General features: G+C 33.9%; 1 protein-coding gene across 5 annotated transcripts; it reads left to right on the top strand.

Moving 5' to 3' along the window:
• Nucleotides 1-11,585: 11,585 nt before the first annotated feature.
• Nucleotides 11,586-16,359, top strand: LOC7490834 (glycolate oxidase). Of its 5 annotated transcripts, none has more exons than XM_002305008.4 (12): nt 11,586-11,750; nt 12,604-12,779; nt 12,937-13,061; nt 13,499-13,545; nt 13,712-13,789; nt 14,138-14,262; nt 14,421-14,487; nt 14,586-14,648; nt 14,745-14,814; nt 14,965-15,065; nt 15,359-15,463; nt 15,882-16,359. In XM_002305008.4, exons 2-12 carry the CDS (start codon nt 12,640-12,642, stop codon nt 16,065-16,067), a joined length of 1,107 nt encoding a protein of 368 aa, XP_002305044.1. In that variant the 5' UTR covers nt 11,586-11,750; nt 12,604-12,639; the 3' UTR covers nt 16,068-16,359. The 5 variants fall into 5 exon arrangements, with proteins under 5 accessions (XP_002305044.1, XP_024454482.1, XP_024454481.1 ...); XM_024598714.2 differs by having other exon boundaries at nt 11,597-11,759; XM_024598713.2 differs by lacking the exon at nt 11,586-11,750 and adding an exon at nt 11,803-11,965.
• The last annotated feature ends 1,236 nt before the right edge of the window (nt 16,360-17,595 follow it).

Here is a 17,595-nt window from a genome sequence, read left to right as displayed (position 1 = left end):
ATCAGTGACCATATAAAAAAGAGAAAGAAAATAGTAGTAGAAAGAAACAATATTATAATGTTCCACGAAATTGTATCACTAGGCATAATCACATTAAATAATAAAAATTCATGTTTTTTTTATTTATTGTCTAAGTATACCTTATTTACAAAAACTTGACCTTTGTCTATGCACAAAATTATTGCTTTTATGGGCATGCCTTTGAATTTTTACCATTTTTTTGAATTCATGAGAGGTTTTTGTCTTTTAGAGACACTTTATCATGGTACCTGGAGACAAATTGTCACGAGGATCTAGAGATGGTTTGTCATGGGGACTTGGAGACAAGTGGTCATGAGAACTTGAAGATAGTTGGTCATAAGGACCTAGAGATATAATGAAGATTCAATGGAGATTTTGCCATGGAAATTTCATGGAGATGTTTCATGAATAGAGACATGGAGATATACTATTTCTTTTTTGAAATTTCAAAAGATGATGGAGATATAATTTATGGGATTTATCTTATTTAAGGCAGTACATCACGAGGATTGTTTCCTATTTGTTCATATTGTATCTCCTCCTTCACAACTTCTTGAAGTTACCATTTGGAGATTAATATTTTTATCTCTTTTATGAGTGCATGACACTTTTCTATGCGTGTCTATTATCATAGTGAAAGAGATAATTTGTAAGGGTTTCTTATGTTTGAACCACTTTTTATTGAATGTGGATATTGTAGGAAGTCCTTTCCCTTTACAACAACCAACACCTTAGCATGTGTCATTGTGAGAGGTATGGTAATGAGCTCGAAGAATGTCAGACAATCATGGATGAGCTTTTGGTGCTTCTTTTGGATGGTCTCATTGGAGATCAATGGCATGGTGGAGACTCTTCTTGTGTGTGGAAACATGAGTGACCTTATAAGGTTCTTTGTGTTTGAACCACTTTTTATTGGAGGTAAGTATTGTAGGAAGTATTTTCCCTGTATGGAAGCTAACACCTTAGCATGTGTCATTGTAAGAGTTATGGTTATGAGTTTAGAAAATGTCAAACGATCATGGATGTGCCCCTTGATGCTTATTTTCAATGCTCTCGTTTGAGATTACTGGCGTGGTGGAGACTCTTCTTGTGTGTATAAGCGTAGGTGACCTTGTTTGGTCATGCTAGCTTTTTCCACCCTAATGTAACTTTTCATTGTGTGTTTGACGCTAATGATATTTTTATTAGGGAATGTGCATAACCTTTCCCATAAGCAATAATTATAGATTCTATTGATCAAGGCTTTAATGGTTATGGGTTCAAACAAATTCTCCACATTTAGCATTTTCTTGTTGAATCTCTAAAGATATGCGCTCGTGTTTTCATCATCTCATTGTGTGATGTCAAAGATCTATGGGGTGCTATTTTTTGCTAGAATGCTTGTGCTAAAACAAGAGATAAGCTTTACATAAAGATCATGAAGACCTAGGATGGAGCGGTTTAAGGCTATGATACCACACCTTAGTAGATCCATGGAAAGTTATGAGGAAAAGCTTACACATGACATCACTTTTATTATCACTAGCTTTAGAATGCTTATGATATTTTGTATGTACTACCTAGGGCCTGTAAGGCCATGATAGTTGTGCAAGTTGGCTTTAGTAGTGACACAATCCTTGGTGAGGTGAGTGTGTAACAATTTGTGACAAAGTGAAGATTCTCCTATTTGGTGGGAATGGTGTGCAAGAGTTGGGGTTGATACAATATCATGCACTTCGTGCCTAGCATTTTATGATAAGGAGCATGAGAATGAGAAGACAGAGATTCAGAAGAGAATTAGTGGAGATAACCAAGTTTATGGCTTGGATTTGCTGGGGAGTGTTGGCTCATTTGGAGAGTTGGAGTATTGTGCCTACTTGAAATGTTGTTTTATCTAGTTTCTTCCTAAAATTAGAGTTGTCTTTGTGCACCTAGTGTTGTGGGTTGACTTTTTTTGTTGGTTGTACTAAAGAGAGCAAAAATGTTCTTGTATGGCTAGAACAAAGTTGATGAGTACTTGCACTTTTTGAGAGAGTTGTTGGATACCTAGAGGAATTGGAGTCCCTATAGAAAGATCAGTTACTCTTCCATATATTGGAGCATTGTAAGCCATGGAATTTTTTTATAGATGTTGAATGGGAATGAGCAAGCTAATGAAATCATAGAAGAACTTCACATAAAAATAGACTTTCCCAGGTTGAGTCTTGGGCTTGAGTCGTTCTTGTAAAAACAAGTCCCTCATGGAATTAAGGGCACTCTAATGCTTAAGTTAATATTTGAGTTTGATTGATCAAATGACAAGTATGTAAAAAATCAAGAGGATGAAAAACAATGTTTAGTTATATATAGAGAAGCTCTGTGTGTTCTCTCTATGTTATTGGAATGAAAAAAAATATATTTTCTCTCTCTCATCAAACCTGAGAATATATAGCATACATTGAAAAAAAATCTGGAGTAACTCACCATGAAATGTGGTATTTTTCACTATGGTAGCTCGAGCTGAAGTCATAGCTAAAGTCAAGCTTGTACAACTCAACATAATGACAGCTTAAAAATAAAGAAAATTGAAATAGAAAAGAAAATTGAAAGAAAGGAAAGAAAGAGAAAAGAAGAAGAGAGAAAGGATGGTGAGCTTGTTGGGCTCTACAAACCAGCCCAATAGTTACAGGGTAGCTCGGTTGAGTCAAGAATTAGCCGAGCTACATGGCAGCGCGATCTATTGAGGCTGCACATGATAGCCCAATTCAAGGTTGCGTAGCCTTGGTATGGGCTACAAGTGCAACCTTTGTGTAGGTTGCATACAACCTACATCTAAGTTGTCAACAACTTAGATTGAGGTTGAATGTGTAGTCTTTGTGAGGGTTGTTTTTATAGTCCAAATTGAATTTTTTTTTTTGTATCATCAATACACAATTTTGATGGAGGAAGTAGCCTAATTGACTCGTCTCCTTTTCAAGGGACAGATGCTGACCTTTTTTGAATAAAAAAAAGGGCCAATTCGACATGTCTTTTTTTTTCTTCTAAGGGATTGATGTTGAGTTTTTACATATAATTAAAAAATTAAAAAATTAAATGGTAGATAAAGCTAAAAAAAATACTTAGATAGTTAATGGTTGTAGGAGAAAGTTCATAGTAAATGTATCATTTCTTTTGAAAGGATATGGTAAGAATGATATTGATCTTTTCTTAGGCATAATTAACCCTTTACCTAAATCTCTGGAATCAGTGTATTTTTAGGTCTCCTAGTTTTTTTTAATTACTAGATGATGACTTTAATTTTCCAAAATTTTCCATACAAAGCAAATTCTTTGAGTTTTCTTTGGTCAGTAAAAAGAAAAGCAAGACATATGATTTTTTATATATTAACATACCTGTTTTTTTTCTTCTAAACAATGATCTTTTTACTCATAATGAACATTTATTAGTTTGTCATGAAATCATTTTAGTTGTACCAAATGCCTTTTCATTTTATTTTTCAAAATGTCTGCAGCACAAACAACACAATCATATTACAAGTAAAATATACTAAAACAAAATTGTGTTCCGCTGCAACAATAGAGACAAATTCACTATTCACATCATAGTAGCGCTACCATGACTTGACAAAGTGGCCTATTGGTCCATGATGTTTTTGCTTACTTACATCTTGATACATTAATTTTTTTATTTTCTTTTTTGGTCCTTAAACTCTGTTTTCATCACTTTTCAATCCTTAGATTTTGTGAGGGAAGAGAGAAAGTCACTAAAAAAAAAATAAAAGGGGAGAGAAAATATTTGAACTATATATTACATTCTAGCCATAAAATGGCCAAACTTGGTATCAATCTGTTTGTCCTACAGATGAGAGTTCAATGATATTGGTTTTTCTCATCAACCATGCCTACAAAAATAGATTGGGACCTATAAAAATTATTAAGATTCGATTTGATTTTTAGTTTTTTAATTGACTTTATAGTGTTTTGGGGTTTGAAATGAGGTAATTTAGGTTTTTAAGGTGTTTGAAATGTGTTTTACACTTAAAATGGGTTAAAAATGTGTTTTGAGAGTAAAAAATATGGCCTGAATTTTAAGCAACATGAGTTTGTTGAAAAATTATTGAAGCAGTTTACAAGTCATTTACTGAAATTGTTTTATATTTTTTGGATGATGAGTTGTCTACTATCACTTTTTTTACATTGAGAAAACAACACATCGTTCAAAAAATATTAAGGGTACACACACACACGATTCTTGGCAAGACCTAAATGCATCGAGTCCAGGCCTAGTCGCATTTGCCTTTTCCCTTTTTAAGGCCAGGAGTGTGGAGCCCGGCCTTCTAGGCTCATAATTGTTTTTAATTTAAAATAAATCTTTCTTTAAATTAATAATTACAATGCTATTTAAGAAATTATCTGATAGTTTCTTACTTATTTTCTTAATAAGATTATACATTTTATGCTTATATTTGCAATCACTTTTTTAACAATTACATATGAGCTTAATATTCAATAAATTGTAAGAAATTGCATATTAATATTCCATGGGAATTAAACAGTCTTTTGATTGTTAATTTTTATATGGTTTTCATGAGTTAATTATTCTTTTTTCATATAAACACATAAAAATTATCAAGACATTCTTTTTTTTTTGTTTGAAACTTGGATTTTACATTATGATTAATTTTTTCTTATAAAACATTCTATGAATGAAACAAATATGTTTTCATGAAAAAAAAAATTGATACAGAAATGAGAGTTGTTGTTACCTATTTTTAGAAAAAAAAATGAAGAAGAAAACAAATCAAAAACATTATCGGAAGAAAACCAAAAAAATATATAGTAGTTATAAGAGAACACAGGGGCGCCCAGAAAATGATCAAAGATTGGTTGATTGAAATTTGACAGTATATTTTTAATTGATGAAGAAGTTATTGACAAAGAAAAATCAATTTCAGAAGAAAAGTCTAAAATCATATGTTTAAGGACTCAATTAGATTTTTTTGAAAGATTAATTGAGTTTATGAACGGTTTGATTGCAAGAAAAATTGATTTTAAAGTCAATTTAGGCTTTAATTGGAAGAAATTAAAGTTTTGGGGTTAAATTACAATTTTTAAGAGTTAATTTAGTCAAATCAGGGGTTTAATTGCATAAATATTGAAGTTTGATGGACAATTAGGAACTTAATTGAAGAAATCCAAAACCAAGGACCAAATTGAAAAAGACGCGTAAACATAGGGACTGAAATTGACCAAATCATAGGTCATATTGAAGAAATTGAAAGTTTGTTGATAAATTGAGGGTCAAAATACACAAATTCAAAACCAAGGACCAAAGTGAAAAAATGTGGCCAACTTCAGGGCTGACATTTGAATTTGACAGGGATGCAATTGAATTGATTCTTAAAATCAAAATCTCAATTGAGGACTGATTTGGAAATTGACACTTTTTGATGCTTTTTTTTTTAATGAAACAACGCATTTTGTACAAAACGATGTCGTTTCACTCACTATTCTTTGAAAAAAACGAAGCAAAACGATGCTGTTTTGACGGCATTGTACACCATCTTCTTCTCGTGGTCGCACAAAGGTAGGGAAAGAAGGTTTTTCTTCCCCTCTTTTGCAACACCTGTTTCTCTCTCTCCCTCTCATTTGCCAAAAAAACTCCGACACAACCCACACCGCTCATGGCCTACCACCATGATGAAAGGGGCAGAGGAGACAAGCCTTGTGGGTGGCTTTGGGGCGGTTGCATAGAGCCCACCCCAGCCACCCTACCCCTTCGCCATGACTGGATAGGGGTAAGGTAGCTCTTTCTCTCCCTGCCCTTTATAAATACCCCCTCACCAGGGGATGGAGTGGGGGACGAGAAGATAAGAGAGGAAATGAGAGAAAAGAAAAAAAAGAGAGATAGAAACGAGATAAGAGAAAAAATAGAAACGAAAGAGAAAACAGAGAGGGATGGAGAGACGGAAAAAAAAGGAAAAACAGGAGACAAAAAAAAAGAAACAAGAGAGTAGGGAGAGCATAAACAAAAAACAAAGAAACATAAAAGAAAAAAGAAGAAGAGAAAAAATAGAGAAAAAACAGGAAAGAGAACCACCACCATTTTTCTCCTTGTAGTTGCTTGAAACCACCGTCATTCTACCACCAGCACCAACAACACCACTGCCAGATTAACCTTCTCTCTCCTCCTCCTCCTCATTCTTCTTCTTATTCTTTTTCCTCGTCTTCCTTCTCCACTGTTCTACTAGCGAACAATGGAGAGTTTTCTCCACTATTTTCTAGGCCAGACAACTCCGGCCCAGTCCCATAAAAAAACAGAAAGAATATCTATTGGGCTGACATTGGCCTAACCCCTGTTTTGGACCGATGTTGGCCCAATTCTTTTAGGCCGACCTCAGCCCAATTTCTTCTGGGCTGATTTTGGCCCAGCCAGGATGGGCTCAGCCCATATAATTAGGCTAGACCCATCTTATTATTATTATTATATTTGTTGTAACCCAATTTTGGATTCACCAAGATTTTCTTGAATGTTATTTTATTTCTATTATTATTTATAAAAAAAACAAAAAAAATTAAGAAAAAGTTCAAAAATTCAAAAATATATTTTTCTCGAGTCAACCGCATCTTTCCATCAAAACCGAGTCCACCGGGTCAATACGGGTCAAACCATGTCGACCAGGGTAAAAAATGAGTTTCGGGTCGTTTCGGGTCAAAACCATCATTTTTTACCAAAACCGAGTCCACCGGGTCAATACGGGTCAAACCATGTCGACCAGGGTAAAAAATGAGTTTCGGGCCGTTTCGGGTCAAAACTGTCATTTTTTACCAAAACCGGGTTCACCAGGTCAATACGGGTCAAACCATGTCGACCAGGATAAAAAATGAGTTTCATGCCGTTTTGGGTCAAACCTGTTATTTTTTGGTCAAAACTCGGTCCACTGGGTTTATATCCATTGAAAGTTTTTTTTATGTTTCAACATAATTTTCGGTAATTAAAATTGATTTTTAGCGGTTGAGTCGGGCTTTTTCTAATACTGATTTGAGTTTTAGTTTTACCTATATAAATATTTATTATTATATATAATAAAACAAAAATTAATAATACAGAATTGTCATATTAGGCGGGGCAGTTACATTTATTGTAGGCGGAGCAGTTGGATGGATACAATTTTTCTTTTAAGCAGATGCTTGTTGTCCCCTGTCATTGGCTATAAATAGCCAGTGATAATTCGCCAGAAAAGAAGGAGGGGGAAGAAAAAAAAAAGAAAGAAAGAAAAGAGAAGAATAGAGAGAAGATATCCTATATCACTATTCATGTTTTTTTTTACTATTTCTTCATGCAAGTAAGATATTGATTTTAATTAAAAACAATCTGAAAAATACCAAAAATATCCTAACCGTTAGATCTAATAGTGTTTAGATCTGAACCGTTGATTTAATAGGATACAATAGAGCTTACCACACCTAATTAAAACCCAAATCAATCTCAGCCCTTAAAACAATTTGCCTTTAGATCTGGTGGCGCCACGTCACCCGGTGTACCAAGCTCTCGGTACACCGCGTCACACCAGATCAAAAATCTGCTCATCCGGACCGTCCGATCAACCTGCAGATCGAGCCAATCACAGCCGCACGATCTTTTCATTAGAGATCCAACGGCTCACAGGCTTCAGCTGCACCGGTGCACCGTGCTAGCGTTCACACCGTAGTATAACCCAGAGCCTCTCTCTCCTCTCGCCGGCGACTCTCTCTCTCTCCTCCGATCTCCCATCTCCGGCCATGTGAAGCCTCCGCACCACCACAGAAAGGTCGCCAACCTCCTAGAAAGCAAAACCCCGTCCGTTGTCAGGGTTTTTACCTCCCCATCTGGCCGGAAAAAGGGCCGCGATTTTCGCTGGCCACCGAAGCTTCAAGTCGTCGATTCTCACTCATCAGCCATCAACGACCGTCAAGACCACCACCATCAGAATCCTCGACATCAGATCTACCAGGATCGACCATCGGTTGGCCAGAAATCTCGCCAGAAAATCTCCCTGCCGCCAACAGTAGCCGCGCGTGTGCCACACGCGCCGCCAGTGGCATTTTCATAATTTTCGGAGAACTTCGAGGGTATTTCAATATTTTACCTATACAGTGGCACTCAGGTAATTTTTTTGGGTTTCTACTGGTATTTTTGATATTGTTTTATATATAAATGCTTGTAAATTTTCTTACATGTCGTAAAAAAATACAAAAACCAAAGTCGACACGTCTCTTTTTTAAAAAAGGACCGATGTCAAAAATGTAAATACCAAATATGGATTATGTCCATTATTTCTTTTGGTAACCCAGACGTAACTCTCCTTTTTAGGGTTGAAACGTCATATTTTTGACAAGTCTCCTAATTTTTAGGGACTGATGTCATTTTTAACGCGTCTCCTATTTTTAGGGACCAACGTTAACCATTTAAAAAAAAACAAATTACCAATAAACCCAAAATATAATGGATTATATCCATTATTTCTTTTGGTAACCCAGACGTAACTCTCCTTTTAGGGATAAACGTCAATATTTTAGACGAGTCTCCTAATTTTTAGGGACTGATGTCATTTTTAACGCGTCTCCTATTTTTAGGGACCGACGTTAACCATTAAAAAAAAACAAATTTCAAATAAGCCCAAAATATAATAGCATTTGAATTCAAATAAAAAACACACAAGTAAGGGTAACCTTTCTCTCGAAAGGATGTTTTAAGGGTGGTCTCTACCTTCCCTTAATCATAACTAACCCCGTACCCGAATCTCTGGGACCAGTGTCTAATTTGGGATTTCTAGTTCCCTCAAATTACTAGATGGCAACTCCAATAAAATCTTTGTTTCCCCCAATTGAGAAAAAACCCTTTTTGTTAAATAAACAAAAAAGTGGGAGTCGTCGCCCGACGTCGTGTATCGACAATATTGTAGGATATAAATCCAGTTATAAAATACTCGGTTTTCTCTGAAATGTTGCAAAAAAATATATATAGAAAAACAACAAAAAATATCTTGTTTTCATGCACACGAACAAGTCTCTCAAAGATTTAATAATCATATCGTATTTTCATACAAAAAAATAAAAAAATACATATTAGCATACATTTTGAACTTTAATAACCAGTTTATTAAAGTTATGAAAACTAGGATCTTATTTCAAAAATACTAAAAAAAATATTTTATTTTCTTTTAGTATCTGGGGTTACAAACTTATACGTAAATTGTATTCTTGATATTAAATATAAATATAGTTCTTTTTTATTTTGACATTAGAATGGTTATGTTTTTTTTCGATAAGATAAAGATCTCCTTACTGAGAAATACTTTTCTTAAACCTTAGACATACCAACAATTAGAAAAACATAACAATACCTTGGTTATATCAGATAATTAAACAATGTAGCTTACCTTAAGTAAGGCATATGAGGGGTGCTAATACCTTCCCTCTACGCAACCAGTCTCCGTGCCCAATCTCTGAGATCAGTTAGAATTTCTAGTGATCAAATACTAGGTGGCAACTTCTATTCCCTCTTTCCACTAATAAAGGACAAGAATTCCTTGTCTTGTCCATTCCCACATCATATACCATTTGGATTATACTAGGAGGATGTTTGTCGTGATGCCGCACACGTGCGACAAATGTTTTGCCCTATAAATTATAGAGAATCTTGTGAATATTTATTTGAATTATCTTGGATTTTTATGAAAAGAAACAACGTTGTTAATAAAAAAAAGATAATTTTATCAAGAAAAAAAATGCATAAACAGAGAATGAGCGATTTAACTTAAGAATACATTTTTTTCATCAAGAGTTTAAATTTGTCAAAATCCTACAAATATTTTTTTTAATCACATTAAAATTAAATAAAAAATAATTTTAAAAATCATCATGCACCATCACACACAGGCATACAAGCTAACTATTTTAAATTTTAATTGGTTTGGAAGCGAGTATATCTTGTCTCTTTTTTTAAGTGGTGTTGATAGTATCCAATATGCTTAAAAAGTTTTAAAGTTATATGTACAATAAATAGAAGTCATTTTATTGAATTATATCAAAATCTTCTTGTTTTTTTTTGTTAAAAAAAGAGCAACAAAGAATATTTATTAGCTAGCTTCTATTGAGAGTAAATCATTGTAAAAACTAAAACAGAAGGTGAATTCACTATTCACCTATTTACAAAACACTGAACACTTATTCACCTTCTTATAAAACACTGTTCACTAAAACAATACTTTGATTATATTTTTTTATTGGTTCAATTAGGGAGTTGACCTTCATGATTTGTTTTGATTTCTATGAAGTTATCCTAATTTTATGACCCGAGTATTGAGTTTGGAAAGTTAAACAGGGTTGACCCATGTTATTATTTTTTATTTTTTTTATTAATTTTTTTTATTTTTATTTTTATCTTTCAATATTGGATTGATATTGAAAATTGAGTTTTATAATTTTTTTTTTAGTTTCTTTCTAAAAGTTTATTCTAGTCTTATAACCCGAGTCACGGTTCCGGGTTTCACAAGTTGATTCGGTTAACTTCAGTTTTTTTTTTTTGTTTTTTTTTAATTAATTTTTTTAGATTTATTTTTCGACATTGAGTTGATATTAGAAATTGAGATTTATTTTTTTTTACAAGGTTATTCTAGCCCATGTCATTTTTTTTAAATGATATCTTGAAAATTTTTAAGTCAAACCTTATTTTTAAATGTGTAATCTTTGTATCTGTTAAGTTGATCAAATTACATCAAGTCACTCCCATGAAATTTTAAAAATTTTTCTACTAAAAAAAAATCTTTAACAACATCTAAATATTTTTTATATTTAAATAAAATTTGACCCGACATAAAACATATGACAAACCAATTATGTATTTATACTACTACATAGAATATGTTGTAATATCCAACAGATAGCCTGGCAGCCATAATAGTATTATACAAAATGATTCTCTCCACTTGACAGTCCACGCACAACTCTCTTACTTCCATGAAACTGATGTTTTTATGCAGAAATGAAATGTATATCTTGAAAAAGCAACCCACAATTCCACATTGTAGACATCCGTGACTCAATTTGTCCAACGTTGTTTGTCTTTATACATTTATTCTCTTACCATTCTTTAATATTTCTTTCTTTCTTTCAATACCCAGCCCATTAGTATTTGTTATTGTTTTTTTAATCTGGGAGAACCTTAATTTAGTCCTATACTTATACACTCATTTTCAATTGAGTCTTAAGCCTATAAGTTTTTCAATTAGATCCCAAATGTATTTCAAATTATTCTCAATAGATATTTTTTGTCAATGATCATCGATTTTTTTCGAAATTTCTTCAAATTGATGACATTTTAATGAATGGACATGCATATTAGACTGAAAACGTAAAACGTTAACGTTCATTAACTTTTTATCCAAATGTTTTTCAAATTCGACTCCATTTTAGTGTATAAAACATTCAAATTAGATATAAATTATAAAAAAGTTGACAAAAAGACATGGATAAGAAGTGTTGAAAATATTTGGGAATTATTGATATAATTTATGGATTTGAAACTAGTTAATGGTCGAGTTTTGATTGGGTAGTTTTTTTTTTTAATCAAAATTGGTTCAAAGTCTGAGTCAACTGGATCTTGAACCGATCTACCGGGCTAGGTTTTAAAATAATGATTTAATCTTACCGAAGTATTATTGGGTTGCTGCTTGAGAAACACCCTCTCTTAACATTAGCTGCAATCTTTCTATATCCTGTTGGGAAAAGGTAGGCCAGGTTTGTTCTTTCAACTACCAGTTAACATCTATATCATTTCTCTTTCTTGTTTTTGTTTTTTTTTTCACTTTCCAATCTCAAGATAATTTCTTGTATTAATGTTTAGTTTAGTTTTACTGATATGAATATCATGATCATCTCTATCTGATCATAATTCTGTCTATGACCTTTGCCATGTTATCTCTGTGTTTTTTTCGATGTGGGAAGTTACGAGAATCTTTTTTTTTCTTTTCTAATTGCCGCTGGATATGCATTTCGATGTTCTGTTATGTGCATGCAGGTTACAAACTTGATCGAAAAACACTGTTGTTTGTAACCTCCATAATATGATAATAATCGCATGTTGCCTTGGATTCTGTGAAGCCATATGAACTTTCTGAAGGACTCCCTTTAATTGTATATAACCTATAATAAGGTTATGAGAAGTTGCAGAATCATGTTGTTTTGAATTCTTGGAGGATTCATCAATTTTGTATGCATCATAACTGGAAAGGCAGTCAAGGAAGAACCTGTATATGGTTGACAGTGACTTTTAGTTCTGAGAATTTGTGGTCTTTTGTTTCTGTGTTACTGCAATTAATTGAATAGAATATGGTCTCCTAGAGATTCTTTCTGCTGTTGTAGAATTGTCATTTTTCCTGTTTCCTTGTTAACTTTCTTCATGTGTGCCACTTTTGTTCTCTGATGTTCATTTCGGGGTGGATTTACATGATTTTAGTATTTACAAATCATGTTCGTTGTGGCTTGACAAGGTGATATGTGTTAATTTGTTTTGATTCTCTGAATATGAGAAGACACTTTGAAATCAAATTGATTCTCATAGTCAAGTGTGAAATTTGATCAGATTATTGGAGAAAGCGCAAGCAACCAGTTAGAAGAGATGGATCAGATAACAAATGTAATGGAGTATCAGGAAATTGCAAGGCAGAAACTGCCCAAGATGGTTTATGACTATTATGCATCAGGTGCAGAGGACCAGTGGACACTTAAGGAGAACCGGAACGCCTTCTCTCGCATTTTGTAAGCCATGTCTTCACAATTACAAATCAATCTGTCAGGATCTCTCTCGCATTTTGTTCTCTATATATATATATATATATATATATATATATCTTTCTAGACTTGAGGTTTATTGTTTGTTCTTCTCTCATTTCTCCACTTTTTCCTCTGAAAATAGATTTCGGCCACGCATTCTTATTGATGTTAGCAAGATTGACATGTCAACAACTGTCCTGGGCTTCAAGATTTCAATGCCTATCATGATTGCGCCAACAGCAATGCAGAAAATGGCTCACCCAGAAGGTATATGTCCTCTTTACATGGAGTTGGAAGACCTTTTTGCTACTGTAGATAATTCTCTCGATGGAAGTCGATTTCACTATTCAGTAACTCTTCTGCCTTCTAGTGGTTTTGGGAAAAATCATAAAACTAATACAAATGAGAGGCCAGACTTTGATCCATTCACATGAATAGTCTTACCTTTTAGCCTCTAGAATAGCTTTGTTAATGTCATTTTCTCAGCTCTTACCCCTGCTATTCAAGAGAATAGTGCAACATTTCCTGTGCTCTTAGTATCCAACTGATCAATAAACAATTGGATGTCTTGTTGTGATTCCTTCAAAAACAAATTACTTCTTCGTCTCTTCTCATCCCCTGTCCTTTCTTCTTTCACTGGTTTTTCAACATGAATAGAAAAGAAGAAATAGTTTCTGATTGCAAAAGTATATATTCTTATGCAGGAGAGTATGCAACAGCTAGAGCAGCTTCAGCAGCTGACACAATCATGGTTTGATACTTTATCTTTTGCAAATTTGCCTTTTCTGATCGTACTGGCTTTCATTAGAGAACCAATAAAAAGCCTACTTTTCTTTGATTTTGTCAACATTCCGGCAATCAATATTTATTTTTCTGTCACTGTCTATACTAGTTTATGCATGATTTTACTGTTTCAGACACTATCCTCATGGGCTACTTCTAGTGTTGAGGAGGTTGCTTCAACTGGGCCAGGCGTCCGATTTTTCCAACTCTATGTGAGTTTGAGATGGTTCCCCGCCCCCAACTTTTAGTTTCTTTGTTGATCTTCCTAGCATTGTCGTATCATTTACCCATTTGTTCCAACAGCGCTTTAGCTCACTCGAAATTTTATTCAACCATATTTTATGCAGTAACTCATGATTATTCACAGTTCAATAATGTTGCCAAGAAATCCTCAATTAAAATGAATATTATGATGTTCTCTGGCATCAATAGTATGCAGTAACTTCACAGAATGATATCAACCAAAATTTGTCTACTTTTTCCATAAGCTACTTGTTTTTCATATGAGTTTTCCTATGTATACCTATGACAAATCAGCAACCCATTTATTGCCTGTTCAGGTGCATAAAGACAGGAATGTGGTTGCCCAGCTCGTAAGAAGAGCTGAGAGGGCTGGTTTCAAGGCAATTGCCCTCACTGTGGATACTCCAAGACTTGGCCGTAGGGAAGCTGATATCAAAAACAGGTTAACTCAATTTAAGCGTGATAGAAAATAGAAAGAAACTTTCTTTTTTATGACTTTTTTGCCTGGTTAATGAAAAGCATGCCAATGAAAGGAGAAAATAAATTCAGTTTACTGTTTTGTAGAATGTATGTGATTTTCTTTAATGTTAACCCTTGCAGATTTACAATGCCACCATATTTGACTTTGAAGAACTTTGAGGGCTTAGACCTTGGCAAGATGGATAAGGTTTGTTACATGTAATACTGGCTAATTTCAGTCTACTAGTTACTTCCATTTGTTTTAATAATTTGTTCATTAATGTGATCGTTGAGCTGACCATGCAGACTGATGACTCTGGACTAGCATCGTATGTTGCTGAACAAATTGATCGGTCACTTAGCTGGAAGGTAAGTTCATGTATGGATTTTTACAGATTTCAGACTTGGACTGTAATATTGCAGAGATGATATACTTTAATAAAATATTATTGACCATTTCGACAGGATGTGAAGTGGCTTCAGACAATCACATCATTGCCGATTCTATTGAAGGGTGTACTCACTGCTGAGGATGGTAAGCAAATTAGTCCATCCTTTCCCCACCCACCAATACTAAACTGTAATGAATGATTTAATGAAAATATTCATCTTGCCTGTAACCTTATTTATGGGTCTCCAAACCTTCTTCCATCTTCTCTCTCCCAATTTTTTTTTTTCATTGCAGCAAGGCTAGCCGTACAGAATGGGGCTGCAGGAATCATTGTCTCCAATCATGGAGCACGCCAGCTTGATTACGTTCCTTCCACTATTATAGCCTTGGAAGAGGTACATGTGCTTTTAATGATCATGACATATTTCTGGTGCATTTTGGCAATCTCAAGAAAGTTCACTGGCTTTTTAAGTTGTCAACCTGTAAACTTTCCTTTTCATCAAGTTCAAGAAACTTTTGCCATGTGCATCTTGTTGATTTTTTCCTGAATTGAAGTCAAAGTTACTCTGTATACCTTTTGCCATCATGTATACCCATACATTACATAAACATCTATTGGAATGTATATTTTGTAAAAAAATTAAGTGATAGTAATCTGCTTTAATAACTTCATTGATGTAATATTCAGGTTGTCAAAGCTGTACAAGGCCGTGTTCCTGTTTTTCTTGATGGTGGAGTTCGGCGCGGAACAGATGTTTTCAAGGCAATGGCCCTTGGAGCATCTGGAATATTTGTAAGTGCATTGATATTGCAATGGCCAGTACGCAAAAATAAGAAATAGTGTTTGTCATAGTTGTGAGAAAACATGAAATAAACAATAGATTAATTGAACATAACACTTGAATAAAATTAATGTGTTGAATTAGCTCTGTTTAACTTCTCCTACATAACAATCTGAAGAAAAAATGAATAAACAAAACTTCTCCTAGATAACTAATGATCATTCTTGTGAAACATTTTCAGCAGTAGCCTATTCTATAAGAATTGGTTGATCTTTAATCCATTTCACAGACTTAAATATTGGAGAAAATATCAAATCAAGCACTAAACTTTATATTGAGGTCTACCATGATTCTCCTAGCTTCGTAACAAGTTTGTATGCAAGTCGTGGAGCATTGAAAACAATCTCATGTTTTTTTGTTCAACTTCAGATTGGAAGGCCAGTTGTCTTCTCATTGGCCGCTGACGGTGAAGCTGGAGTTAGGAAGGTACTTCAGATGCTTCGTGATGAGTTTGAGCTGACGATGGCTTTAAATGGTTGCCGCTCGCTAAAGGAGATTAGTCGCAACCACATCGTGGCAGACTGGGACCCTCCCCGAGTTGTGCCAAAGTTATAAGGTGGTTCGCACCTAGCAGCAAATTGAAATGGAGAGGTGAAAAGCTCAAGCCTGAGAGTGAAATGGTTAATTAGTAGTTGAAGCAGTTGAACTTGTGTAATAACATTGGATACATTAATATCCATGACTGAACACTGCTTTCCCTGTCTTTTATTTTCTCAGATCGGGATTTTGCTTTAATGCAGCTCAGTCCTTTGAGAAGAACTGAATAACCGAGCAGTGTTGTCTTGCTTTCAAGCTGTAACAGTTTCCTGGCTTTTTATTTTTAGAATACATTGCTTTCAAGCTGTAACGGTTTCCTGGCTTCCATCAATGTTGCTAAGAGGCACTGAGGCGCTCCAAAATAGGCAAGGCAAGGCCACAACGCCTTTATTAGCCTCTGTCAATGAATTCCAATGAAGCGCTGCCTAGACGAGCGTTTTGTGAGTGGGCGTTAAGCGTTAAAGCTGATAAAAACAAATTCTCTGAAAAGAGAAGGAAGAGAGAAAATGATAACATTCCATCAAAATAAAAGGAGCATTGATACCATTGGGTTCATCTTTAAAAAATGGATTTTGATGGAAATGGTATGATCATTTAACAATACTAAAAAAAAAAAAAAAAAGTAGATTAGAGCTCTTGAAGCTTGTTTAAATTCTATTTGATTTTGAGTTTTTGAAATAATTTGAGAGTGTTTAGGGGTTGGAAATTGAGGTATTGAGGTTTCTAGGTTTTTTGTAGGTTTTATAGGAGAAAAAAAATAGTTGAAATCCAAGTTGGGTCTAAATTAGTCGACCTTAATTTCTTGACCACCAGAAGGTAGGGCACATGGGCTTGACTTTGCTGTCCCAAATACATAGCTTTGCAGGCCCAAGCATACTGGCCTTCATCTTTTAAAAACATTATATTTAAAGGTATTATTTAATTATTATTTTTTTATAGTCACGTAAAGTTTTAAAGGTTTTTTTTATTTATTGAAACTTGTTTTTTATATTGTGATATTTTTTTAAAAAAAATAACCATGTTTTAAAGGTATTTAATTTTCTATAAAAGGTTGAGAATTAAAAAACTAAAACCTACAAGTTTAATTAATTCAATTGAAATAGAAAATATTATGTTTTTTTTTTTTAATTCCCTTTCTTTATCTTATTCTATTCATCACTTTTATAGATTGTTCATCACTATCAATTGTATTAACCGGGTTCTTCTCCATCTCTTTCATTTCTTACGCGATAAATTCATTGTTTTTCTTTTCTGATCAAAGAAAGAGTAGACAATATTTAGCGTTTTATACTTCAAACATACTTATTGAGTAGATTTTATGAACTTCGACACTCCACATGTAGTTAAATCTCGTCTTCTCAATTAAAGTGATATATGCTACCATCAAAAACAGTAACTTTGAACATATCACAACAATAATTCTTAATTATGAAGTAACTAAAATTGTTAATTGCAATAAAAATATTTTAGCCATTACCTAAGATTTTAAATCCGCATTTTGACATTGGGGGTCCTTCTCCGTTGCTTTAAACTTTCTCATTGCAAC

This window comes from Populus trichocarpa, chromosome 4 (genome assembly GCF_000002775.5).
Source record: "Populus trichocarpa isolate Nisqually-1 chromosome 4, P.trichocarpa_v4.1, whole genome shotgun sequence".
NCBI classification, from domain to species: Eukaryota; Viridiplantae; Streptophyta; class Magnoliopsida; order Malpighiales; family Salicaceae; genus Populus; species Populus trichocarpa.
Note: the sequence above shows the minus strand (reverse complement) of the source record. Positions and strands in the feature narration are given on the sequence as shown.

Coding starts and splice junctions, on each gene's coding strand:
- LOC7490834 (XM_024598713.2), top strand. Junction 14,649..14,744: donor ATCGGTCACTTAGCTGGAAG/GTAAGTTCATGT, acceptor CCATTTCGACAG/GATGTGAAGTGGCTTCAGAC. Junction 14,815..14,964: donor TGTACTCACTGCTGAGGATG/GTAAGCAAATTA, acceptor TTTTCATTGCAG/CAAGGCTAGCCGTACAGAAT.